The 26429-nt window shown below is 42.9% G+C and overlaps 1 protein-coding gene across 1 annotated transcript in view; it reads right to left on the bottom strand.

Moving 5' to 3' along the window:
* The window catches only part of TMC3 (transmembrane channel like 3), a 106331-nt gene that overhangs the window by 46153 nt on the left and 33749 nt on the right, over nucleotides 1-26429 (bottom strand). The window contains exons 6-10 of the mRNA XM_040415252.1: nucleotides 21372-21470; nucleotides 18185-18327; nucleotides 6096-6243; nucleotides 4568-4611; nucleotides 1945-2092 (exon numbers count right to left, since the gene is read on the bottom strand). Of these exons, the coding sequence (XP_040271186.1) occupies nucleotides 1945-2092; nucleotides 4568-4611; nucleotides 6096-6243; nucleotides 18185-18327; nucleotides 21372-21470 (582 nt within the window). The remainder of the gene's footprint in view (nucleotides 1-1944; nucleotides 2093-4567; nucleotides 4612-6095; nucleotides 6244-18184; nucleotides 18328-21371; nucleotides 21471-26429) is intronic.

Below are 26429 nucleotides of genomic sequence, written 5' to 3'. Positions count from 1 at the left end.
AGGACTTCCCCTCTTTGAGCCAGAATGGAGAGCTACAAGCCGCCTAAAGCTTCTTCCCACTCGCTGATTAGGGCATTTATCTGGAAGGAGAATTCCTGTGTCAAGGTCCCGCTGTTCAGCCGTTGGACGAGCAAATATTCATTGGGTGAAAGCATCAGTGATGTGGACACCAAAATCATACTTTCTGGGCACCGATCTACTTCCCAGAAACAATGATTTTCTATGGGACAAGTTATCACAGTAGTGACTGTTCATCCCCATACAGAGGAGATGATTGCTGCATGTATGTGCTGCTCTCACCTCTTCTGATGAGCAAGCTATTATTGGGAATAAATAGTTTGTTCCCCTTAATTTCCTGCTGAATCAGCTTGTGTAAAGGTTCCTTTAGTGGCTTCTATTCTGGCTCATCGATAAATTAAATGACCAGCCATTCATTTGCGGAGGAAATCCAACTTTCCTCCATGATATCAGCTGATAGCTGAATCCAAAACCAACTTCATTTTTAGAAGAGGCAATGATAACATTTTTCCTGATGGCCACTGATACAAAGATAGGCCTCATGTAGAGAAAGTTCATACAATACACTTACTAATGTAGTGTGATTGTCCATATTGCCTCCTTTACTGGCTTCATTCATTTTTCCATCATATTATACACTGCTCGTTTCCATGGTTGCAACCACCCTGCAATCTAGCAGCAGTGGCCGTGCTTGCATACTGTGGGAAAATTTGGCAGCCTCTCTGGTGGCCGGGAGTGAGCAAAGGCCAGCATTTTTTTCCGATAATGTGGAAACACCACCACCACTACTGGATTGCAGGGTGGTCATAACCATGGAAACGAGGGGTGTATAATGTGATGGAAAAATGTATCTAGCCAGCAAAAGAAGCAATATGGACAATCGCAATACATTAATTGAATTAACTTTTTTCTACATGATAACTGCCATTTGCTGAGAGAACCCTTTTAAGTATTCTTTAAGGTATTTGGACTATCATTACATTCTTCTGTAAAATGTTATTGTAATTTCTTCCTTTATGCACATGGTTGTTCCGTGCATTAGGGACCTCAATTTGCGATTCCCAATGCACGGGCAGCATCCGTTCATGGACAGAAACTGTGCATCCGTTCTGCAACGCAGCTCCGAATTACGAACCAATTCATGCGGGGAGCACGTGGCCGGTGCCCACATATAGCGGACCCGCTGTTTACGGGTCGCAATACGGGCCACTGCCAGCAACGGCCGTGTGCATGAGGCCATATTCAGATGCATTTCTGACCCATAGCTTACTTTGAGTTACAGGAGTGGTGGGACTGCAAAATACTATCTGAGTGAAAGCTAGTATGTATGAAAACACAAGATTAAAAACCAAAGAACACAAAACATACATATTACTCTAGTTTCTGTTCTTTGGGGGACATTTACCATTCCATTTACACCACTTTTGTGGAGTAATAAAGTCGCAGATTTTGTTGTACGCCATATTTGCAGCAAAATCGGTGACTTATTCCCTCTTCACGCCACATTTTAGAGGAGGGGAGTTGGCGTTGCAGCAGGCCTGCCGCATATATCTTTATCCACACCAGAAAAATAATAAAGACAGAAATCTAAGGCAGCTAGGAGGCTATCTTAGATTTTAGACTGTTGCAAGGCCAGCGGAAGGATGCGCCTAATCTATGAGAGGCGTGTGCCCCTACATACATTTGGCACATTTTCTGGTGGCGCAGGGGAACCATGACTGGCGTTGAAAAAAGACGGTTTTGATAAATCTCCCCCTTTGTCATACTTTAGGCTACATAACATGATATTTTGGATCAAACAAGAATACTTTTTGAATCTAAAAGAGCAATGTAAGCAATGCTAAACCTGATTACACTAATTACAAACCGGATTATTACACTACTAATATTACTACAGAGGAAGGAAGTGAACCAAAGCAAATTTACCTCATTTTTTTCCCAAAGTGTTAGCTCTATTTTTGTACGTTCCAGTTTTTGTGATCGGTCTACCACAAAGTAGATAATGTAAATACTGCCGGCCAGAGACAACAGAACTAAGATGTTGGCAAGAATGCGGAGACTTATTGCAACTGCCCTGAAAGCAGAACATGTGGTCAGGTAAGGAGGGTTTCACACTTTCGTATCTGTTACAAAACGACATTATTAGGCTTTGTTCCGTTGCAGATTCCGTTAAAAAAGCTGGACAAAAAGCCGGGCTCCCTGACAAAAAACATTTTGTCAGTGGAGTCTGTTGGGATCTGGTGCTTTCTGTCCTAAAACGTTTTCTTTTTGTTTTCCCACAGATGTGAATGTAATCTTACCAATTAACTTGTTAAAAAGAATCTATAAATTCAAATGCATCACTATATACATCTAAAACCTATGAGCATACTAAACTACTTAAAGGGGTTGTCCGTCCGGGTTCAGAGCTGAATCCGGACATACCCTTATTTTCACCCAGGAAGCCCCCCTGATGTTGGCATCGGAGCATCTCATGCTCCAATGCACTCCCTTGCCCTGTGCTAGATCGCACAGGGCAAGGTCTCTTTTGTTTTCAATAACACACTGCCAGATGGAAGCTTCTGGCCGGCAGTGTGTTCGGTGACGTCACCGGCTCTCATGGGCAGGCTTTAGCGCTGCCCTAGCCGTTTTACTGGCTAGGGCAGGGCTAAATCCCGCCCATCAGTGCCGGTGACGTCACCGGGCTTCCTGGCAGCCCCATGGAGAGCCCCGGTACTTCACCAGATCTTCAAAAGATGCCTTTGCCCTGCGCGATTTAGCGCAGGGCAAAGCAGAGCATCGGAGCATGAACTGCTCCGATGCTCAAGTCAGGGGGGCTGCCTGGGTGAAAATGGAGGTATGTCCGGGTTCAGCTCTGAACCCGGACAACCCCTTTAAAGGGATTATCCCACAAAGGTAATACTCTTTTTTTTCTCACTTATCTCCTTATCTAAAGGAATTTCTTCCCTTTCTGTGGACAGACAACAGCTCACATGAGACTGTCAAACACCTGCATTTCCCAGAAAGCTTTTGTTAAAGTATACCTAAACCTTCAGGTAAACTTCATTAAAACCTATTCTACATGTGAAGGAAAAAGTATTTGTAATATAAGTTCAGGTGCCTAGTTTAGAATCCTTACTCTTGCTGTGTATGGGAGTACTGATTGCTCTGGGGCTGTGCTGAGCTCAGGTTATGTCAGACTTTAGCACAGCGGGCACAGGCAGGAGGAGCGATGATGCTATAGAGATCTCCTGCCCTATCTTCGTTTAACTCTGCTCTGCTAATAGCCTATACCAGGGATCAGCAACCTTCAGCACTCCAGCTGCTGTGAAACTACCACTCCCAACATGTACACTTACTCAGCAGTTCTTGCAACTCCCACAGAAGTGAAAGGAGGATTCTGGGAGTTGTAGTTTCAGAACAGCTGGAGGGCCGGAGGTTGCTAATCCCTGGCCTATACCGATATGGCATGCAGTCTATTAGCGGAGCAGAGTGAGTGCAGGGTAGGAGATCTCATTAGCACATCACTTCTCCTGCCTCTGCCCGCTGTGCTAAAGCCTGACATAGCCTATCTGTGCCAGGCTTTAGTAGAACAGTTCTGGTAAAACCATGACATAGCCCATGGAGGAGCAAATTATGCTCCAGCCTATATAGCGCTCAATGCGGCTGCAGGGGAATCTTTAAAATAATTAAAGTCTATTATATTACAAACTTTACTTGCTTCACATGTAGAATAGGTTTTAATAAAGTTTACCCGAAGGTTTAGATATTTTACACCCCTCCGACAGAAAATGCTCTCTCACATACAGCCCCAGAGTTACCTATGGTATGTAACATCTCCACAATTTCATTCTCCACTCTCTAGAGCATATACTGTAGCTACTATATATTTCTATTCATTTGCAAGAACGGATGAATGAATGCAATTTGTCTGGGTGCATGTCTGGTACTGAAAGGAGGAAGAGAACAGGGATGCTACTGAGTATACTATTCCACCGCTGAATGCAGGAAAAGGTGAACCAGAAGGATAAACAGCGGAGAGGAAAATGTAATGTACATAAAAAAAAATAAAAAAAAAGATTTTATTGCAATTATATTACATTAATACTTCATTTGAAATGACCTGTTCATTGAATAGTAATGGGTTTCATAATCTAACCCAGCTCTATGTGTTAAAGTATAGGGTCTGAAGTTTGTGCATTAGATTGAAGATTGTTACATCCATGTGAACTGAATGTCCTATATGTTGATAAAATGAATTATAGCATTTTTTCATCCAAGCAGCAGGTCCTAGTAAATTAAAAAAATGTATGTTCACCTTTGAACACTATTACTGAGTACCTATAGAATTTTTTATATAATCTTATACTGCGCTTATCCTAAGTAAGAGTGAAGACAACGGAAATGATTGCTGTGTGGCTACGTCCACTCATTTCAGTCAACGGCCGGACTGTCATCATTCACACCTGTGTACAGTCGTCACCATCAACGTAAATGGGGCAAAGCTACAAAACAATATTTCTCATAATCCAGTATGAAAGCTAAAAAAGAGACTTGTTATAATACTTACAAATTGTTGCTTTTTCGCTTTTCCTGCTCTTCCAATATTGCTTCCTTTATGAAAAATAAGAATAGAAAGGAAATTGCTGACCGGATTGCACAATATAACTGGTCGAGAGGTAATCTAATAATACTACCAATGTCATTACAGACTACCCCATCCCCTGGATAAACGTTCTTGTTGCCTGTGGCTGTGATACGTTCTATATAATATTATACATAAATGTAAGAATTTTATTGTATTCTAGAACCAAGGCACATGTTCACTAGCCACGTAGCTGAGTGTCACCAGATCAGGAGTAGATCCGAAAGGGAGAAAAAGGAGTAAAGCCTTCCTTCATATATTCCCTTTTGGGTCCATTACTGATGTTGGTTTTAAAATGTATAAACCAAAACTGCAATAGTTGAGCTAGATAGGTCCTCAGATTGCGCCTACTATATTGAAATGTGGCGTTACTCACTAAACGGCCCAGTTCCCACGATCGCTCATTCCTGACAATCTGCTCATCTGAAGGTACCACAGATCACCCCATGAACAAGTAAAGTGCTCGTTCATCGGGTGAAATGATCTGTGGTGTAGACGCCTCAATCATGGTTTCTTGCCACAAGATTGTGTCTAAACAACACTCTGCTGCAGCTGTATGAGGAGGAGCCATCGCTCCCATACTGTGGAGGAGATTGCTGTATGTAAATGCAGTGCTTCTCCTCCACTAATGAGCAGGCAATTGTCCGGAAGGAACGCTTCCTTCCCAACAATCGTCTGCTCATCAGCACAGTTTAAAGGCACTTTTTTTTATATCTCAAATATAGTGCATGTACCGTCAAATAGGCTGCAGTTTATAGAAGTTTTAATATCACACTTTGAGTGTATACCCATCTCAGCTCATCATGACTTTCAACAACGTCTCAGGACAAGCCTGGTCAACAAATATGCATGAAATCTAAGGTTCCATTTACATGGACCAGCACGCAGGTCATTGATCAGGACCTTTCTTTCCTGATCATTGCCTGTTCACGTCCATGCAGCAATCATCCCCTCTGTATGGGGATCAACAATTGCTACTATGATCTTTCCTTCCAAGACGGAGTTACTGTTGGTTGGCAGAACATCCCTGTTTACACAGGGTGATGTGTTGCCCACTAATGACGATTTTATGTGCTGTCTGCAGTAATCCTTTGAGCACTTCACAATTTAGAAATGATAAAATAATAGTATTGCGTTCATATACAGGACAATATAGAGGAGAATATCAGGTAATCGGTGCTGTACTTTTTGCTCAAATATTACTGATAAAATGTATTTAAAGGGGTATTCCAATCTTACATAGGATAGGAGTGGGGGGCCTTCGTTTTGCAGATAGTCCCAGAAGTAGGATCTGCATTTATCAGAAATTTCTGGCATATCCTGTGACCATTTAATAAATGTCATTTAGGAATACCCCTTAGAGATATCAAATATTGATGGTGTTATGAATGTGATGTTATGTATTTATGGAAAATTCTGATGTTCACAAACATGAAATTACTGAAACACTTACTCTAATGCTATTTACTATGGCAGCAGCTTTGCTCTCAGCAGCTTCCGGATTCCCAATGAGATAATCCCATGCACAGAAGATTCTCCAGCAGAAAGTGTAGTTTTCATCTGATGCACTGGCCAAGCTCAGCTTTGAATTCTTTGCCATTCTAAGAAGTTCATAAAAGATCGTTTTAATGCTGCTATTTAGAAAATCAACGTAAACTGGAATCTGTGGCATCACTTTATACAGGGTTTAACAAGAAGTTTAAGGATGAATTATATGTTTTCAGTCTTTTAAAATGAATAGAATTATTTCGGGATCGTCTGTAAAGGATGTAAGGTGCAATTCAGGGACAGACTGGGAACTTAAAGTGGCCCTGGAAAAAATACTAAAAGTGACCTTGTTTTGTAGTTGGGTCCAAATTGATGGAAGGCTGGGCCACCAATACCATAATGCGGCACATTTTACCGTCCCAACAGAGCCAAATACCAAAAAATACTACTGCCAACAGCACAACATACTTCCACTGGCCGGCCAGGAGGAGGGCTCAGGCGGACCCCTGGGCATCGGCCCACTGGGAAATTTCCCTGTAAGGTCTATGGCCTATCCGCCCCTGGTGCAATTACACTACGGAGACGAGCAGATGATTATCAGGAACGGAGTGTTCCTTCCCAATAACTGCCTACTCGTCAGTGGCATTTACATGAATCGGTCATCTCCACTATATGAAGAGGAGTGATGGCTACTGCTGTCGCTCATCCTCATACAGATTCATTGCTTCTGGGCAGCAGGTCACTTTTCACACAGCACCCTGGTGTCCAGGAGCAATGATCATCTCACCTGATAAATTGGCATTTTACCTGTCTGTTGGGTGATCGCCAGCACCTTTACACAGGGCTTTTATCCGGAACAAGCGTTTCTACACTCATCTCTGATAACTGACCCAATGATTGGTCCCTGTAAAAGGACATGTATTGTGACCTTAAAGGGAATCTGTCACCACATACAGTACAGACCAAAAGTTTGGACACACCTTCTCATTCAAAGAGTTTTCTTTATTTTCATGACTATGAAGGCATCAAAACTATGAATTAACACATGTGGAATTATATACATAACAAAGTGTGAAACAACTGAAAATATGTCATATTCTATGTTCTTCAAAGTAGCCACCTTTTACTTTGATTACTGATTTGCACATCTTGGCATTCTCTTGATGAGCTTCAAGAGGTAGTCACCTGAAATGGTCTTCCAACAGTCTTGAAGGAGTTCCCAGAGATGCTTAGCACTTGTTGGCCCTTTTGCCTTCACTCTGCGGTTCAGCTCACCCCAAACCATCTCGATTGGGTTCAGGTCCGGTAACTGTGGAGGCCAGGTCATCTGGCGCAGCACCCCATCACTCTCCTTCATGGTCAAATAGCCCTTACTTTCAAAGTTTTACCAATTTTTCGGCTGACTGACTAACCTTCATTTCTTAAATGATGGCCACTCGTTTTTCTTTACTTAGCTGCTTTTTTCTTGCCATAATACAAATTCTAACAGTCTATTCAGTAGGACTATCAGCTGTGTATCCACCTGACTTCTCCTCAACGCAACTGATGGTCCCAACCCCATTTATAAGGCAAGAAATCCCACTTATTAAACCTGACAGGGCACACCTGTGAAGTGAAAACCATTTCAGGGGACTACCTCTTGAAGCTCATCAAGAGAATGCCAAGAGTGTGCAAAGCAGTAATCAAAGCAAAAGGTGGCTACTTTGAAGAACCTAGAATATGACATATTTTCAGTTGTTTCACACTTGTTTGTTATGTATATAATTCCACATGTGTTAATTCATAGTTTTGATGCCTTCAGTGTGAATCTACAATTTTCATAGTCATGACAATAAAGAAAACTCTTTGAATGAGAAGGTGTGTCCAAACTTTTGGTCTGTACTGTATATCAGCATTAATCCAGCTGACATGTGCGCTTTTCAGCTGAATGTAATGCTGTCGCTCCCATCTCCATAGGTGGCTGCAATGCAGAGAAAATAGCTGTTTTATAATATGTAAATTAACCCCTTGGTGCAACGAAGGTAGTGCCACTGCACGTTGTTGCACCCAGAGGCTCCGATCCCTGTCTCCTATGCCATGCCCCCATTACTTTGACTGACAGGCCAGGCAGTGAAAACATATTCGAGTCTGGTCCTGAAGTCTTGCGGGAGTGCGTTCAGTGCACACACTGTACAGGGATGGAGACCGTGACATAGGAGACAGGGAGCGGAGCCTCTGGGTGTAACAAGCTGCAATGGCTCTACCTTCATTGCACTGTGTCTAATTTACATATTATAAAACAGCTATTTTCTCAGCATTCCAGCCACTTATGGAGATAGGACCAACAGCATTACATTCAGCTGACAAGTGCACATCTCACATGTCAGCTGTATTCATGCTGATATATGTGATGACAGATTCCCTTCAATTTCTCATCCCCCAAACCCTAAATTGAACTTTATGCATGGGTACAAGGATGACCTATGTGTAATGCCAGCTACTGAAACATGGCATTAATGCCGACCACAATTCAGCTGAGAAGATTTGCATATGGAAATCTCATTAAATATTTTTCATAGGACCTATATGGCACCCACTGGAGTATATAATTTTTTTTCCCCACAGTCTCCTCATATTGCTTCAGAGGCTGCCAGAATCTCGGCACCATCTTACATATCTGGTGGAATGGGTAATAACCAGTTAACTTTTATATTTCCTTTTTCATCTTCAATTTACCTATTAGGCTAAAACTTCTTTCATTTCAAAGGGGTTTTCCGGGATTAGTCATCAGTATCTGATAGGTGGCGGTCTGACACCCAGGACCCCTGCTGATCAGCTATATGGGAGGGCACCAGCGCTCACAGTAGCACAATGTACGGCGCTGTGCTTGGTAAGCTGCGAGAAGGCCGTGACACTCACAGGAGCACCGGTGCCTTCTCAAACAGCTGATCGGTGGGGTCCCAGGTGTTGGATCCCCACAGATCAGATACTAATGACCTATCCTGAGGATAGGTCATCAGTATCCAAATCCCAGAAAACCCTATAACTCTATAAATGAATACAGTGTATTCTAGTGCTGCAAGTATACATGAAGCTCATGAAAATTGCTAATTTTATCCTACTCAGCAGTCATTGAAGGGGTTGGCCACTTTCTGGTTACTGTTGACCAATGCATTTGTGAGATGATTATATGGCGCTTACTGATATAGTCTTTGTTGAAATTTTGGACCATTTTCTATATTTCATAAGGTATGCTCCCTTGTTTGCCAAGTCTTTTGTGCTGTCCACACAGAGGTCCTGTCCATAAAATGGTGGCTGATGGAGGGTCATGTGACCAGGCAAATCACCTTCATGTGATGTCTCCTCTGTTCAGATACACTGTACCTGCCATCTGCACCAGTACTTTTGAGAGTTTATTGTAGGTGCAGTGTATCTCAAAGCAAGGGACATCACATGGAGGTGATTTGCCTGGTCACATGACCCTCCATCAGCCGCCATCTTATGGACGTGACCTCTATGTGGACAGTACAGATTTGCCTAACAAGGGCGCATGACTTATATAGCAAATATCACAGAATATCACCAAAATCTATATTAGCAATTGCCATATAGTCATGTTACATACACATTGGGCACAAGTAGCCAGAAAGTGCCCAACCCCTTTAAATATTAGATTCTTGACTACAGACCAACCTAGTAATATAGTGATTCAGGAAACAATATATGACAATCCATGTATTATCTGTACTAGCTATTAGCTGAATGGCCATTCCCTTTTATTTTATTTGTGAAAAACATACGAATAAGAAACAGGAAGTTTCGCAACATTTTTTTTAATTTAAAACCACAGTTTTTTATATAGTTTTTGTATCCAAAGCCAGTAATGCATCCAGCAGGAAGAACTATAATTCTTCTTTTATATATCCCATTGCTTTAGAATTCATTTCTGGCTTTTGCTTAGAAAAACTGCATGAAAATCTTCACACGGAGCTTAACCTCTTCCGGACACATGACGTACCGATACGGCATGTTGTCCCGGTACTTAAGGACACATGACGTACCGGTACGTCATGTATATTTCCGATCACCGCCACCCATTGAGCAGGCACCTTGGCTAAATGCGCGGGGGGGTCCCGTGACCCCCCCCCCCGTGTCGGCGGTTTGCGGCTTTTACATCCGGCGGTGGTTGCGGTCGGCATTGCCATCGGGTCCCCGTGGGGCTGTAGGGGGGACCCGATGGCATGGAAGGCAGGATCTCACAGGCAGGAAGCTGTATGAGTAATACTCACTGTATTACTCATACAGCCAATGCATTCCAATACAGAAGTATTGGAATACATTGTAAAGGATTAGACCCCCAAAAGTTGAAGTCCCAAAGTGGGACAAAAAATAAAGTGAAAAAAAAGTTGAAAAAATAAAGTTTTCCCCCAAACAAATTAAGTTTCAAGTAAAAATAAACAAAAACGTCATTTTCCCCAAATAAAGTTAAAAAAAATTAGTAACATATAGGGGGAAAAAAAAGTATACATATTAGGTATCGCCGCGTCCGTATCGACCGGCTCCATAAACATATCACATGACCTAACCCCTCAGATCAACAGCGTAAAAAATAAAAACTGTGCTAAATAAACAATTTTTTGTCACCTTACATCACAAAAAGTACAACAGCAAACGATCAAAAAGGCGTTTGCCCACCAAAATAGTACCAATCTAACTAATCGTCACCTCATCCTGCAAAAAATGAGCCCCTACCTGAGACAATCGCCCAAAAAATAAAAAAAACTATGGCTCTCAGAATATGAAGACACTAAAACATTTTTTTTTTGTTTCAAAAATGATATTGTGTAAAACTTACCCAATATGTATACTTTTTTTTATTTATGTATCGCCCCGTCCGTATCGACCGGCTCTATAAAAATATCACATGACCTAACCTCTCAGATGAACACCGTAAAAAATAAAAAATTAAAACTGCTAAATAAACAATTTTTCCACTTCACCACCATGACGGCCCAGAGATTGACCCCTGACCTCTGTAGGGGCAGGAACAGAGACAGGTTAAAAGGACCCCTCCCACCACCATTCACCAGTGTGTTCCTGCCCCTATAGTGGCCAGGACAGAGAAAAGTCCTCTCTGGCTTTCAGGGAGGTGAAGTGGATAAGGACCTCTTCTTTTTTATTATTTTCGGTACCTGGGTGACCGCATCGGCGGTAAATATTGCCTCCCTTGCGGTCCTTTCATCCAGGACTGCGTCCCCTGCTCTCCGGCGGACTCCGTTCCAAAGCTGACAGGGAGACGCCGGGGTCACGCTTCCTTTTGTGGGAAGCCTGCCCTGAGTTGCCACTGGGTCGCCTACCTCCCTGTGTAGGTAGCTGACCGGAAGGACGTTTTGCGCAGGCGCGCACGTCTGACGTCACTTCCGGGCCGCCGGACGAAACCCGGAAGTGGATGTCTTCTACAAAAATGCTCACAAGCACTTTCCCGCTGCGCTCTCTGCATCGCTCTCTGTATCATCGGAGGACATGTCGGACCAGGAGCCGCAGCAGAAGGAGCAGACCGCTCCAGAGCGCCCCTGCGTGAGTAGCACACCTGGGCATGCCGACAGCTTGACAGATGGGGGCCAGTGGGGAGGGTGCCTTAGTATGACTGTTCTAATAACCACTAGTATGAGCCCCTCCCCCTGGGGTCTTCTGGTATACTGCATCTAAGTTTATGCACCTATACTGGATCGACATAAAATTGATGGGGTGCTCTCTCAATTTAGGCTAAGCTTGCTTTAAAAAAGCCGAGGAAGACCGCCAGATGCATCTAGTGCTCTGTCAGGCTTCCCGATTATGCTAAGAAACTTTGCAAGGATTGTATTGCCAAGTTGTGAGAGAAGAACAACCCTCAATTATGCAGGAGTTTAGATATATGATTTAGGAGAAAGTTAAGTCTTCTCTGGCCTCCCTCCGTGAGGATACCCTGGGGGTTCGCCCACCGAAACGCCCAAGATGGCGGACATTTCCTCCTCAGACTCCGAGGATTTGGAGGGCGATGCCTCATCCTCCAAAAAAGAGGACAACTAGTACCCCCTATCTGAGGGCGAGATCGTTGAGGACTCAAAAAAATTCTTCTTCACTCCTAGCGAGATGAGTGACCTTTTAAAGGCGGTCAGGGATACAATGGGGGTGGAGGACATCCAGCGACCCCATACAGTTCAGGAAGAGATGTTTGGGGGATTGAAGGTCAGACGCTCCCGTGTATTACCCATAAGTGAAAACATTAAGGAGATGGTGATGGATGAATTGGCCCATCCAGAAAAGAAACTAGGGATTTCCAAGGAATTCAGGAACCGCCATGTATTTGACCCGTCAGACTCTAAGATTTTTTGACGAAGTCCCCAGAATTGACGTCCAGGTGGCCAAAGTTAATAAGAAAACCTCGCTACCATTCGAGGACTCCTGTCAGTTAAGGGACACCATGGAATGGAAGTCAGACAGTTTATTAAAAAAATCCTAGGAGGCAGCTATGTTTAGTGTTAAGACCAACATAGCCGCTACTTCAGTCGCCAGGTCTATGTACCTGTGGCTGAATGAATTAGAAAATCATCTAATTAACAAGACGTCCAGGGAACAGATACTAGACTCTATCCCCTTGTTAAAATCCGCCACAGGGTTCCTAGCGGATGCCTCCGCAGAGACAATTAGATTCTCAGCCAAGGACGCGGCCTTGTCCAATGCTGCCCGGAGGGCACTTTGGATGAAATCTTGGTCAGGAGACATCTCTTCCAAGATGAAGTTGTGTTCTATAGCCTTCTCGGGTGAATACGTGTTCGGTCCTGTATTGGACAAGATTCTCAAGAAGGCTACTGATAAAAAGAGAGGGTTCCCTGAGGAGAAAACCCCTAAAAAGAAACCCTCCTTTCGTAGTCAATATTCCCAAAATAGCTCCTTTTGTGGTAAAGGTAAATCCGGACGTTGGAGTTACCCAAAAGGGGGGAGAGGTAGAGGGTACCTCCTTAACCCCCAGAACAAGGGCGGTGAGAAACAGTGATGCCAGGATAGGGGGAAGACTATCCCAATTATTTGCTCAGTGGCGGCAGACTTCTCCCAGCCCCTGGGCGCAAAATCTTATCAAGAATGGCTACAGGATAGAGTTATCTCCCCCCCCCCCTCCAAATGTATTTCTGATTTCTCACCACTCTTCTCCTTTTCATCACAGCCAGATTTGGAAGGAGGTCCTGAACAAATCATAACCTCCTTCCAAATCTAGCTGTGCCGAAAAGGAGAAGAGTGGTGAGAAAAAATTAAGTGTAAAATGCAAATAAAACACGTAATTTACACAGATTTGGAAGGAGGTCCAGAATCTCCTGGACTTAGGAGTAGTGATTCCTGTTCCCGAGCTTCAACGGGGGCAGGGATTCTACTCCAACCTTTTCTTAGTAAAGAAGACGGGGGGTTCCTTCCGCATGATTATAAACCTCAAGAGGCTAAACAAATTTGTAATTTACAAAAGGTTCAAGATGGAAACCCTAAATTCTACCATTCCTTTAATTCAAAAAGACGCGTCCCTCTGTACAATCGACCTGAAGGACGCATATTATCATGTTCCTATTCACACCCAGTCTCAGAGGCTCCTGCGTTTTGCAGTAAGGGATCACAGAGGGTCCGTTCACCATTTCTAGTTTGTGGCTCTCCCCTTCGGGCTGGCCTCAGCCCCAAGGATTTTCACGAAGCTGGTGGTAGAGATGGTCGCCTGCCTGAGGTCTCAGGGGGTGACTGTCGTTCCTTACCTAGACGACAGTCTATAGCAGATCGAGAGATCTTGTGTTCCCTTCTGACAGCTCTAGGTTGGGTGATAAACCTAAAAAAGTCATCCCTAGTTCCAGATACCAGGGTAAAATTCCTAGGGGTTTTACTGGATTCGGTAAAACAAACAACCTTCCTTCCAGCAGAAAGAATCCAGAACCTTCAATCATCAATCAGGGCCTTCCTAGGACATCGCTCCTTCTCGTTCAGAGAAACGATGAGCCTTTTAGGTCAGATGATAGCCTGCATGGTAGCAGTCCCTTGGTGCCAGGCCCATTACAGGGCCCTTCAGTCCTGGCTTCTAAGAAAATGGGACAAACATTTGTCCTCTTTGGACAGGAAAATCCTGATCCCGGGCCACATAAAATCTTCAGTCCGGTGGTGGCTTCAAACAAAAAATCTAAAGAAGGGCATGGTCTGGCTCAAAACCCCAGCAGTGCATGTTCAGACTAATGCGAGCGTAAAAGGGTGGGGCGCAAAAATATGCTCCGACCTCTACCAGGGAGACTGGTCTCTGAAAATTGCAGCTCAGTCCTCAAACTACAGGGAGCTCAGGGCAGTTTGGGAGACAATACAAGCAGCCGCTCCAAAACTAAGGAACCAACATATAAAGGTCTATTCAGACAATGTAACGACCGTGTCCTACCTCAAGCATCATGGGGGCACACGGTCTCAAAAGCTAGAAGGTCTATCCACAAAAATCTTCCTTTGGGGGAAAAAAAATGTAAAGTCAATATCTGCAATTCATTTAAAAGGAAGCCTAAACAGCGGGGCAGACTTCCTCAGCAGGACTACCATAGACCATGGGGAAAATTGTCTCTAAGCATCGACATCTTCAATCTAATTGTCCAGAGATGGGGCCTCCCACTGGTAGATCTATTCGCTACAAGGAAAAACGCAAAGGTATCAACCTTTTGCTCCCTAAACCCGAGGGACAGGCCCCTAGCGATCGACGCCTTCTCCCTGCACTGGAACTGGGATCTTGCATATGCCTTCCCTCCGTTCCCGTTAATCCCAAGGGTTCTCCAAAAAATCATCAGGGACAGGGCCAGAGTAATCCTGGTCACCCCGTACTGGCCCAAGAGGAGCTGGTTCTCCATTCTAACCAACCTCTCCCCACAGGAAGCATTTATTCTCCCAAGTAGGAAGGATATCCTGATCCAGGGGCCGGTTCTCCATCCTCATCCGGAAATCTTCAACCTCTCGGCTTGGATCCTGACTCCGACCTTCCAAGATGGAGAGGTCTCTCAGAGTGTGTTATATCTACCTTGAAGGCCAGCAGAAAGAAGGTGACTAATTCCATTTATTTTAAAATCTGGAAAAGATTCTGCAGGTGACGGAGCCCCAGACCAGACTAAACCAAATATACAGAGGATCCTGGACTTCCTGCAAAAAGGACTAAAGTCAGGGTTAAGTCCTTCTACCCTTAGAGTCCAGGTCTCAGCGCTTAGTGCCTATTTCGATTCTGAATTAGCCAGCCATAGATGGATCCAAAGATTCCTGAGGTCTGCAGCCAGACTAAGACCATCTCTCAAATCAAGGGTGCCTACCTGGGACTTAAACACTGTCCTTAGGGGACTCACAGGTCTGCCTTATGAACCCTTGGACTCGAGTTCCCTGAAGCATCTTTCTCAGAAAGTGGCTTTTCTTATAGCTATAATATCAGCAAAAAGACTGAGCGAGATCCAAGCATTGTCAATAAGACAGCCATACCTCACAATTCAGGAGGATCGAATTACCTTGAGGCTAGACCCGACATTTTTGCCAAAGGTAGTAACAGACTTCCACAGAAACCAGGAGATCATTCTTCCCTCCTTTTGTGAGAATCCTAAAAATTCTGGAGAGGAACGTTTTTATAGCCTGGACGTCAAACGAACAGTACTAAAATACCTAGAGGTCACTAGAGACCTAAGAAAGGTGGACAATTTACTAGTACTCTTTTGTGGTAAAAATAAGGGGAAGGCAGCTTCCAGATCTACCATTGCCCGATGGATAAAACAGGCTATTATAGCCTGCTACAGGATCGAAGGCATCAGTTGTCCAGACTTCATTCGGGCTCACTCCACAAGAGCCATATCTGCCTCATTCGCTGAAAGGGCAGGAGCTTCCCTAGATCAAATATGCCAGGCCGCAACCTGGTCCAGTGTAAACACCTTTATTAAACATTATAGACTCGACTTATCCAGGTCTTCCGACCTGGCCTTTAGTCTCAAGGTCCTACAGGCTGTTGCTCCACCCTAAGACGTATATAATCTGTTATGTCTCTCTGGGCCGTCATGGTGGTGAAGTGGAAAGCCGGAGTTTTTTTTAGACTTACCGGTAATTCATTTTCCACAAATCCACCATGACGGCATGATATCCCACCCAAAAAATTATTCTAATGACTTGGTATGAGTTAATACAAAAAAAACAAAAATAAACTTTTGAGTATTTCACTTCTTAACCGGTGGTTGTGGCACTATATAATCTGGAACTCACTGGTGAATGGTGGTGGGAGGGGTCATTTTAACCTGTCTCTGTTCCTGCCCCTACAGAGGTCAGGGGTCGATCTCTGGGCCGTCATGGTGGATTAGTGGAAAATGAATTACCGGTAAGTCTAATTCCGGCTTTTGTCACCTTACATCACAAAAAGTGTAATAGCAAGCGATCAAAAAGTCATATGCACCCCAAAATAGTGCCAATCAAACCGTCATCTCATCCTGCTAAAATCATACCCTACCGAAGATAATTGTCAAAAAACGGAAAAAATTATGGCTCTCAGGAAACACTAAAACATGATTTTTTTTGTTTAAAAAAAGAAATCATTGTGTAAAACTTACATTAAAAAAAAGTATACATATTAGGTATCGCCGCGTCCGTGACAACCTGGTCTATAAAAATACTACATGATCTAACCTGTCAGATGAATGTTGTAAATAACAAAAAATAAAAACAGTGCCAAAACAGCTATTTCTTGTTACCTTGCCTCACAAAAAGTGTAATATAGAGCAATAAATCATATGTACCCTAAAATAGTACCAACAAAATTGCCACCTTATCCCGTAGTTTCTAAAATGGGATCACTTTTTTGGAGTTTCTACTCTAGGGGTGCATCAGGGGGGCTTCAAATGGGACATGGTGTCAAAAAAACAGTCCAGCAAAATCTGCCTTCCAAAAACCGTATGGCATTCCTTTCCTTCTGCTCCCTGCTGTGTGCCCGTACAGCGGTTTACGACCACATATGGGGTGTTTCTGTAAACCACAGAATCAGAGCCATAAATATTGAGTTTTGTTTGGCTGTTAACCCTTGCTTTGTAACTGGAAAAAAAATATTAAAATGGAAAATCTGCCAAAAAAGTGAAATTTTGAAATTGTATCTCTATTTTCCATTAATTCTTGTGGAACACCTAAAGGGTTAACAAAGTTTGTAAAATCAGTTTTGAATACCTTGAGGGGTGTAGTTTCTAGAATGGGGTCATTTTTAGGTGGTTTCTATTATGTAAGCCTCACAAAGTGACTTGAGACCTGAACTGGTCCTTGAAAAGTGGGTTTTTAACCATTTCTGAAAAATTTCAAGATTTCCTTCTAAACTTCTAAGCCTTGTAACATCCCAAAAAAATAAAATGTCATTCCCAAAATGATCCAAACATGAAGTAGACATATGGAGAATGTAAAGTAATAACTATTTTTGTAGGTATTACTATGTATTATAGAAGTAGAGAAATTGAAACTTGGAAATTTGCTAATATTTCAAAATTTTGGGCAAATTTGGTATTTTTTTTTATAAATAAAAATTATTTTTTTTTACTCCATTTTACAAGTGTCATGAAGTACAATATGTGACAAAAAACAATCTCAGAATGGCCTGGATAAGTCAAAGCGTTTTAAAGTTATCACCACATAAAGTGACACCGGTAAGATTTGCAAAAAATGGCCTGGTCCTTAAGGAGAAAATGAGCCCGATCCTTAGGGAGTTAAAGGGATTGTCCAGGATCTTTATATTGATGGTCTATCTGATTACAGAAGCTCTTGAACTGAATGGGAACATCACTGCAGTAACCAGCTCCCTCAATGACACAATGGACGCAGCGGTGTAGTGCCAGTGCTGACTTATGGCACCAGAGCTGCTTTGGAACAACTGATTGCAAGGTTTTGGGGTGTCAGACCCCGCCAATCAGATATTGATGGCCCATCCTGAGGATGAGCCATCAATATAAAAATCCTAGATAACCCTCTTTACAGTGCCATGTTACATAGATTGAATATATATATTACTTTCTTACAGCAAATAATATAGAAAATTACTTTCTCAGTAGTGTGATGAAACTGTATGCAAAGACTGCCATTCCAACAAGAAAATATGCTAATGGAAGTCGGTACCCAGCTCGTCCTATTTTTCTTTCTCGTCCATAGTAGCCATAAAATAACACAGAATATTGGAGATAACCCTATGAAAATAGACAAAGGTTAAGCAGCTACAAGTAATACATATGATTTTCAAGCAATTTAAAGGGGTTTTCCTTAGAAAACATTTTGAATGTTGTAATTACTGCAATCGAGTGCTGTAATCCTCAGGACAGGTCATCAATATTAGATCTGCAGGAGTCCGACTCCCAACACCCCACCGATTAGCTGTTTGAAGGGGTAGCAGCGCTTGTGTGAGTACTTCTTCCTCTTAAAACTTGTACCTGTATGCCATCTCCTTTGCAGCGGCAGTGCAGTGTAATTACAACTGCTCTTCTATAAAGGAGACAAAACGCAAATCATTTTGAAGAGGAAGCAGCGCTTTCATGAGCACTGGTAACCCTTTAAACAACTGATCGACAGAGGTGTCGGGAGTTGGACCCATGCACATCTGATATTGATGACCTATCTTGAGGATAAGTCATCAATATTCCCCCTTTTCTGACCAGAGGATTTTCCATTTTTGCGTACTTTAACATGCGATTATCTGATTGCTTCTCCCATAGACTGCAATAAGTTACTGTTGCAGCCTATGGGAGTTCCATTGTGTTCCCATCCATAGGAACTATCACTATGGTAGCCTTGGATTCTTCAGAGGGACCGAGTCTACCACAGTAAACCAACGGCTCCCCTGATCGGTGCCTGTTTCGTGGAGAAAGCTGTCGTAACGCTGTCAAAATTTACCATGGCATCTAAGGTGTTAAATGTCTTTGGTCAGTGTTATTGCCGATCACAGACATTAGTAATGGGTCTCTGCTGTGTAAAACAGCAGACAGCTGGTGGTTGTGGCACCTGCTCTGCTCCAGAGTGGGTGCATCTTTACTTGGCCAGCACTGTACAAGTATGACGCTGGTCGGGAACAGGTTAAGTAGTGCACAACCCCTTTAATGACTATGCACTGGGAAAGGGGGTTGGGGGATTTTTCATCCCCTCTGTGCCAGAATTCTGGTGAAAAAAGTAGCAAGTTTTGATGCGTCCCATTTTTGCACTTTCATATGTAACTTCTTCTTATTTTACACCGTTCATGCACTTGTGAAAATTGGTAGGAAAAGTGGGAATGGTTTGCTGTGTTAATTAGGTGTTTGCCAGATTTATCAAATGTGACTTTTTTAAAAAGTCACAAAAAAGGCATAATCTCACTACAATAATAAGCTGGCATAAAAAACTGAAAACCTACAGACAAAAATGTTTAAGTCTACTTTCACACTCGCGTTTTGGCTTTCCGTTTGTGAGATCCGTTCAAGGCTTTCACAAGCGTCCAAAACGGATCAGTTTTGCCCTAAGGCATTCTGAATGGAAAAGGATCCGCTCAGAATGCATCAGTTTGCATCAGTTCAGTCTCCATTCCGCCTTGGAGATGAACACCAAAACGCTGCTTGCAGCGTTTTGGTGTCCATCTGATGAAACTGAGCCAAACGGATCCGTCCTGACACACAATGTAAGTCAATGGGGATGGATCCGTTTTCACTGACAAAATCTGGCACAATAGAAAACTGATCCGTCCTCAATTGACTTTCAATGGTGTTCAAGACGGATCCGTCTTGGCTATGTTAAAGATAATACAAACGGAGTCGTTCTTAACGGATGCAGATGGTTGTGTTATCCGAACGGATCCGTCCATGACGGATCCGCACAAAACGTGAGTGTGAAAATATGCACCAAATATATTAAACAATGACATATTAAATTTGACTTGATACATTTCCCCCATTGTCCCCCCATTCGATTTGATTTTAAGGTACAAGGACTGCCAGAGAGATGTGATAAACCTATTTGACGCATCCTATTCCAGTGCAGTGCAATTAAGACTGGTATAGGAAACATCAGTCATAATACATCTTCTGAATATATATACAGTACGGTTGTGGCCAAAAGTTTTGAGACTGACAAAATTTTGGTTTTTCATGGAGTTTTCAGTTACACTATTTCAGTGTTTTATGATCTTTTTGTGTTTCTATGATATACTGAAGTACAATTATAGACATTTTATAGTTTTTTTTATTTTTTATTTACTCTTATTGACAAAGACATGAAGTTTATGCAAAGAATCCATATTTCCAGTGTTGACCCTTGTTTTTCAAGACTTCTGCAATTCGCATGCATGCTGGATATCAGCTTCTAGGCCAAATTCTGACTGATAGCAACCCTTTCTTGCCTAATCAGTGCTTGGAGTTAATCACAATTTCTGTGTTTTTGTTTGTCCACTCTCTTTTTGAGGGTTGACCACATGTTCTCAATGGGATTGAGATCTAGAGAGTTTCTTGGTTAAGGACCCAAACTTTCAATGTTTGGTTCACAGAGTTACGTAGGTATCACTTTTGCCTTGTGACATGACGCTCTATCATGCTGTAAAAAGCATGGTTCATCATCAGATTGCTCCTGGATCGTGTGGAGAAGGTGCTCTTGGAGGATGTTTTGATGCCATACTTTATTCATGGCAGTGTTCTTAGGCAAATTGTGATTGAGCCCACTCTTTTGGATGAGAAGCAACCCCACACCTGAATAGTCTCAGGATGCTTTACTGTTGGCATGACACAGGACTCATGGTAGCATGCATCTTTCCTTCTCTGTACAATCATTTTTCCAGATGTCCTAAACAATCTAGAGGGCGCTTCATCAGAGAAAATAATTTAACCCCAGGCAGAAGAGACAATGAAGAGGAAGACAATTATTTCAACCCCTCGTTTACTAATCTACTAATCAGACTGTTATCAGCTGCCTTGTGAACGCTTTCTCCTGAGCTAATGAGAAGATCACTGAAGTGATGTTAGCAGGTCATTTTGTGGCAGGACTGAAAAGCAGTGGAAATGGGGTCTTTGTGATTAAGTTAATTTCCCTGGCAAGGAGTGACTTTGCAATGTATGTGATGTTTCTTAATAATAATCTAGAGTTAATGCAAATTGGCACCATAAAAACTGAAGCAGCAAACTTTGTGAAAACCAAAATTTGTGTCGGTTTCTCTCTACGCTGCATGTCTTATGCAATAATAAATGACTTTTAAAAAAAAATATATAAATTAGAGCCTTGCCCCCAGTGACCAGATGGTGTTCAAGTCCTGTGCTGAAGGAAATTCCTTATCAGGGATTTTCTTGTTGACAGTGCTTCCAAATGGAGCTCCTGCTAGGATCTGTAAATGAGAAAGAAATCAGTAAAAATAATTAAGAGCGTCAGACAGATGAATATATTTCTGTTGTAACGGCACAAATAATTGCAGTAACTGGGTTTTTTCCACTATTGAAAGATTCACTGGTTTTAATCTCTTTATGAAGAGTCTTTAACCAACTTAATATTTCAATGTGCCTTAAAAGGACTGTATCATCAGAAAATGACTATTACGTTTTTTCTGTTTAAAGCGGACCTTTCCCCACTCCTGGCATGTATGTTTTAGTAACTACTAGCATTCCCCATGTCATCACAATTCTGGAGCATCTATGATGCCTAATTTGTTTATTATTCTTGCTAGAAGTAATGAATGAATTGCTAGCAGTTAACAATAAAGGTCCAGCTGGGTGTTGTGGAAATGCCTGAAGATGGCAGAACCGGGACACCCATGCAGCCAGGCAGCACGCATCTTTTGCCGTTTCCGGCGTGTCATGCCAGATAGCCGTGAGGATGGTAAATACCAGCAGGTGGGATCAACGAGTAAATGTATAAGGCTTTTATTTTATTTTTGCTACCCTACTCTCATCCCTACTGTATATTAAAGATGTAGTCCTGCCGACAACCCACCTATTCATTATTTGTCGGTAAACACTGTAATGTTCCTAAATCAGAACTGCCTTTGCAAAATGCTAAATTGTGTATTTGATGAACTTGTGATGTCACATTATTGCTATTGTAGCATTGTGTGTGTGCTGGGTTGTTCTAATATTTGATGCTGAGATCTTTCATTATCTTCTACGACTAGATGATACGGACACAAATAACCTCCTCACCTATCTGAAAATAGGAAAAATATTTATGTCCACAGAGACCGGCCTTATCAGCAGAAGGACACAATTCAGTCAAAATGATCCATCCATAAAAGGACTAAACAGGATGAGCATCAAAGTTGTCATAGTGCAAGGCTCTGTACCTCGCGCTGATGATGAATATCCTATGCCTTTTATAGAGGTTACAAATAATGGTCAAGAGAGAATACAATAAATCTACGTGGGATTGGTATCAGGAAAATGGCTGTATATCATCAGCTAACTGATCCGTCTAACCAGCAGTAAACCAATGTTGACATTACCACATAAAGTAATGCACTTCGTTTCCATATCTGTATAAGGACGTCTAAGGCCCCTTTCACACGAGCGTGACAGATTAGGTCCGGATGCGTTCAGGGTGCGTTCAGTGAAACTCACACTATTTTGCAAGCAAGTTCAGTCAGTTTTGTCTGCGATTGCGTTCAGTTGTTCAGTTTTCACACGCGCATGATAAAAAAACTGAAGGTTTACAAACAACATCTCTTAGCAACCATCAGTGAAAAACGCATCGCATCCGCACTTGCTTACGGATGCAATGCGTTTTTCACGCAGCCCCATTCACTTCTATGGGGCCAGGGCTGCGTGAAAAACGCAGGATATGGCCTCATGCACACGGCAGTATTTTTTCACAGTCCGCAAAACGGGGTTCCGTTGTTCCGTGATCCGTTTCCGTTTTTGTTTCCGTGTGTCTTCCTTGATTTTTGGAGGATCACCAAACATGAAAAGTGAAGTCAAGTTTGGCTTGCAAATGATAGGAAAAAAACGGATCACGGACGCGGATGACAATCTTGTGTGCCTCCGTGTTTTTTCACGGACCTATTGACTTGAATGGGTCCGCGAACCGTTGTCCGTGAAAAAAATAGGACAGGTCATATTTTTTTGACGGACTGGAAACACGGATCACGGACGCGGATGACAAACGGTGCATTATCCGAGTTTTCAACGGACCCATTGAAAGTCAATAGGTCCGCAGAAAATCACGGAAAACGGAACAACGGACACGGAACACACCAACGGTCGTGTGCATGAGGCCTATAGAACATGCTGCGATTTTCACGCAACGCAGAACTGATGCGGGAAAAACAACGCTCATGTACACAGACCCATTGAAATGAATGGGTCAGGATTCAGTGCGGGTGCAATGCGTTCACGTCACGCATTGCACTAGCGCGGAAAACTCGCTCGTGTGAAAGGGGCCTAATAGATCTCATATACAGTATATGGTTATATTACAGCTGCCTACAAGCACTGAGTTGTACAGTGCTGTTACATGGCAAATATGTTGGTCTACTCTAGAGAGCTATACTCTACCTCTGATTTTATAAAGAGTAGGCATATTAAAAATCCTAGAGGTTGTCTCCCCTTGCAGCAAAGCAGTGTCTTCATCAGTGGCATGAGCAGTACCTACAACTCTGTAGAGACTTCTTATGCTGTCATGTAGGCTCCTTGCAATCCGCTCTGCTGTGTGCATGATGACATATACTGATGAAGAAAACATTTCTATAGTTTTCATACCTTAAAACTAACTGATGAATACATGTATGAATATGTAATATAACTAATCCATAGATAATTGCTAAGGAGGTCCTGTCTGACAAGCACTCCAAGCAACCAGACTTTCCTACTGAAATCTGCTGTTTAGCTAGAAATAACATTGGAAAGCTGGAATGATACTCATGGTACAGATTGGAAAGGATGCTGGGCAGCGGTCTATCCACACTTTCCAAGTCTCAGCTTGTATTAATGAGCTAGGATTTCATGTTGACACATCTCCACATTGTAGTAAAATGGTGATTTAGTTCAGCTTTTTTTGCATTCTGCTTATCCTAATTTGTAAAAAAAAACTCAATTGGTCTTTATTAGAGGTGAGCGAATCAAAGCTGACGAAGTGGAATTAGATCCGAATTTCAGAAAAATTCGATTTGCAACGAATGCGAATTTCCTCACGCTTTGTGATAACGAATCACAATTTTTCCTAAAATGGCGGCTACATGTGTGAGGACATGGGGCAAGGAACTCTGGGAAGGTGGGCTGACACATAATGCCATGCATGCAGCCAATTAGCAGCCAGCCAGCCCTGTGATGTCACAGCCCTATAAATACAGCGGCCATCCTAGAGTCAGACATTTTCCAGCGTTCAGAGTGCAGGGACAGACATGAGAAGGCACTAGGGATAGAAATAGGAAAATCCTCATAAAAAAAAACCTGAAAAAACTATTTAGAAGTGCAGGGAATGGATAGGGAGGAGTCATTTCACAGCATCTTAGTGCAGGGAGAGACTTCTAAAGTCGCTTAGGACAGTGCTAGAAAAACCTCATTGTGAAAAAAAAGCGATTTACAAGTGCAGGGAAACATTATTTGGGGATCCAAAGAACCATTATACAGCTCTGGTATTCCAGCAATTTGTTCTTGTTGTTGGGGTGCAAGAGCTATGTTGAAAAGCCTTTAGTGGCTTATAGCTGTGGAAAAATATAAATATATACGCATTTCACTTCTGCAGTTATATGTGGTAAAAGCGTTCAGTGTTCTATTTCACTACAAAAAGGAAAAAAATATACGCACTTCACTGTTGCATTTATTTGGGAAAGAGTTTAGTGGCCATTTCAGTACAAAAAGGAAAAAAAATATACATACTTCACAAAATTTAGTGGCCTATTTCAGTACAGAAAGAAAAATATATACGCATTTCACTTCTGCAGTTATATTTGTTGAAAGGGTTCAGTATCCTATTTCAGTACAAAAAGAAAAAAAATTTATGTACTTCACTGTTGCATTTATTTGTGAAAGAGTTTAGTGGCCTATTTCAGTACAAAAAGAAAAATACTGTATATTCTCAGTTCAGTTCTGCAGTTATATGTGTTAAAAGTGTTTAATTGGCCTATTTCAGTACAGAAAGTAAAATATATACGCATTTCACTGGTGCATTTATTTCCGCTAAAAGCGTTTACTGGCATATTTCAGTACAAAAAGAAAAATATTTTTGTCGTTTTTAGGGGTATTTTAATTTGCTTTTCATTTATTTAGTTTAGCTAAAAGTATGTCAGACAGAGAAGTGCCAGGCCATACACAGAGTAGTGGCAGATGCATAAATGTTTCTGGCGCAGATAGAGGTCGCAGCAGAGTAAGGGGACGTGGCAGCAGGAGTCGCAGCGAGAGGCCTGAGCTCCCGGTTTCTATTAGCGGTCATGTCTTGACCAGCAACCCAGCGGTTCTTGATTGGTTAACTCTGTAATCCACTTCAACCCAAGTGACATCAGACACCCCCAGCCAACAGTCGGTGGGTTCGTCAGACACAACCCTTAGTTGGCATTGCCCAGGAGCAGGCCCTGTGCCCTCACCTGTCTTCCCTCAGCCACAGAAGTATTGTATGCTGTGGGCTCAGCTCCACTATACATCGAGGACGAGCTACTAGAGGAAAGTCAGCAGCTACTGCCCAGCCAAGATCTGGAGGAGACATCCGCCGGTTTCTCCGCTGGGCGGGCAAGTAGTGATGAGGAGAGTGGCGTGGGAGGTGGTGTTATGAGCGGTCAGGCCCAGAGACCGTTGAGCAGGACATCAGTGACATTCAGACACTACTTGATGATGATGATGAAGCAGATCGCACTTGGGAGCCGGGTGCAGAAGGGGCTCCATCATCATCAGGAGAAGAGGGTGGCAGCTCGCCTGTGAGGCAGCGGCTGAGCCAGCAAGGTGGTAGCATGGCTGGGAGTCAGCAGGGTGGCAGCAGAGGGAGGTCGGGAGCCAAACGTGCCCGGGGTAGACCACCTGCTTCGCAGCAGCCTACCTGCCCGGGAAATCGTGGTGCAGGGGTTTACGGAGGCAGCGGTGGTAGCAGTCAGTCAGTGCAGACTGTTGGGGAGAAAATCACCTACTCGGTGGTGTGGCAGTTTTTTATTAAGCTGCCAGAGGAGGTTAACATGGCCATATGTAGAATATATGGGCAGAAGGTGAAGCGTGGCCAGGGTGCCAATGTTGGCACTACGGTCCTATGTCAACATATGCATCGTCGCCATAAAGTGGCCTGGGAGAACCGTGGCTCCGATGTGGTGGTCCAACCTGCTGCAGTTACCGCTGCATCACCCAGTGGCATGCACCTGGTTTCAGCCAGTCAAGGC

The sequence above is a fragment of the Bufo bufo genome, chromosome 1 (genome assembly GCF_905171765.1).
Source record: "Bufo bufo chromosome 1, aBufBuf1.1, whole genome shotgun sequence".
Taxonomy (NCBI): Eukaryota; Metazoa; Chordata; class Amphibia; order Anura; family Bufonidae; genus Bufo; species Bufo bufo.
Note: the sequence above shows the minus strand (reverse complement) of the source record. Positions and strands in the feature narration are given on the sequence as shown.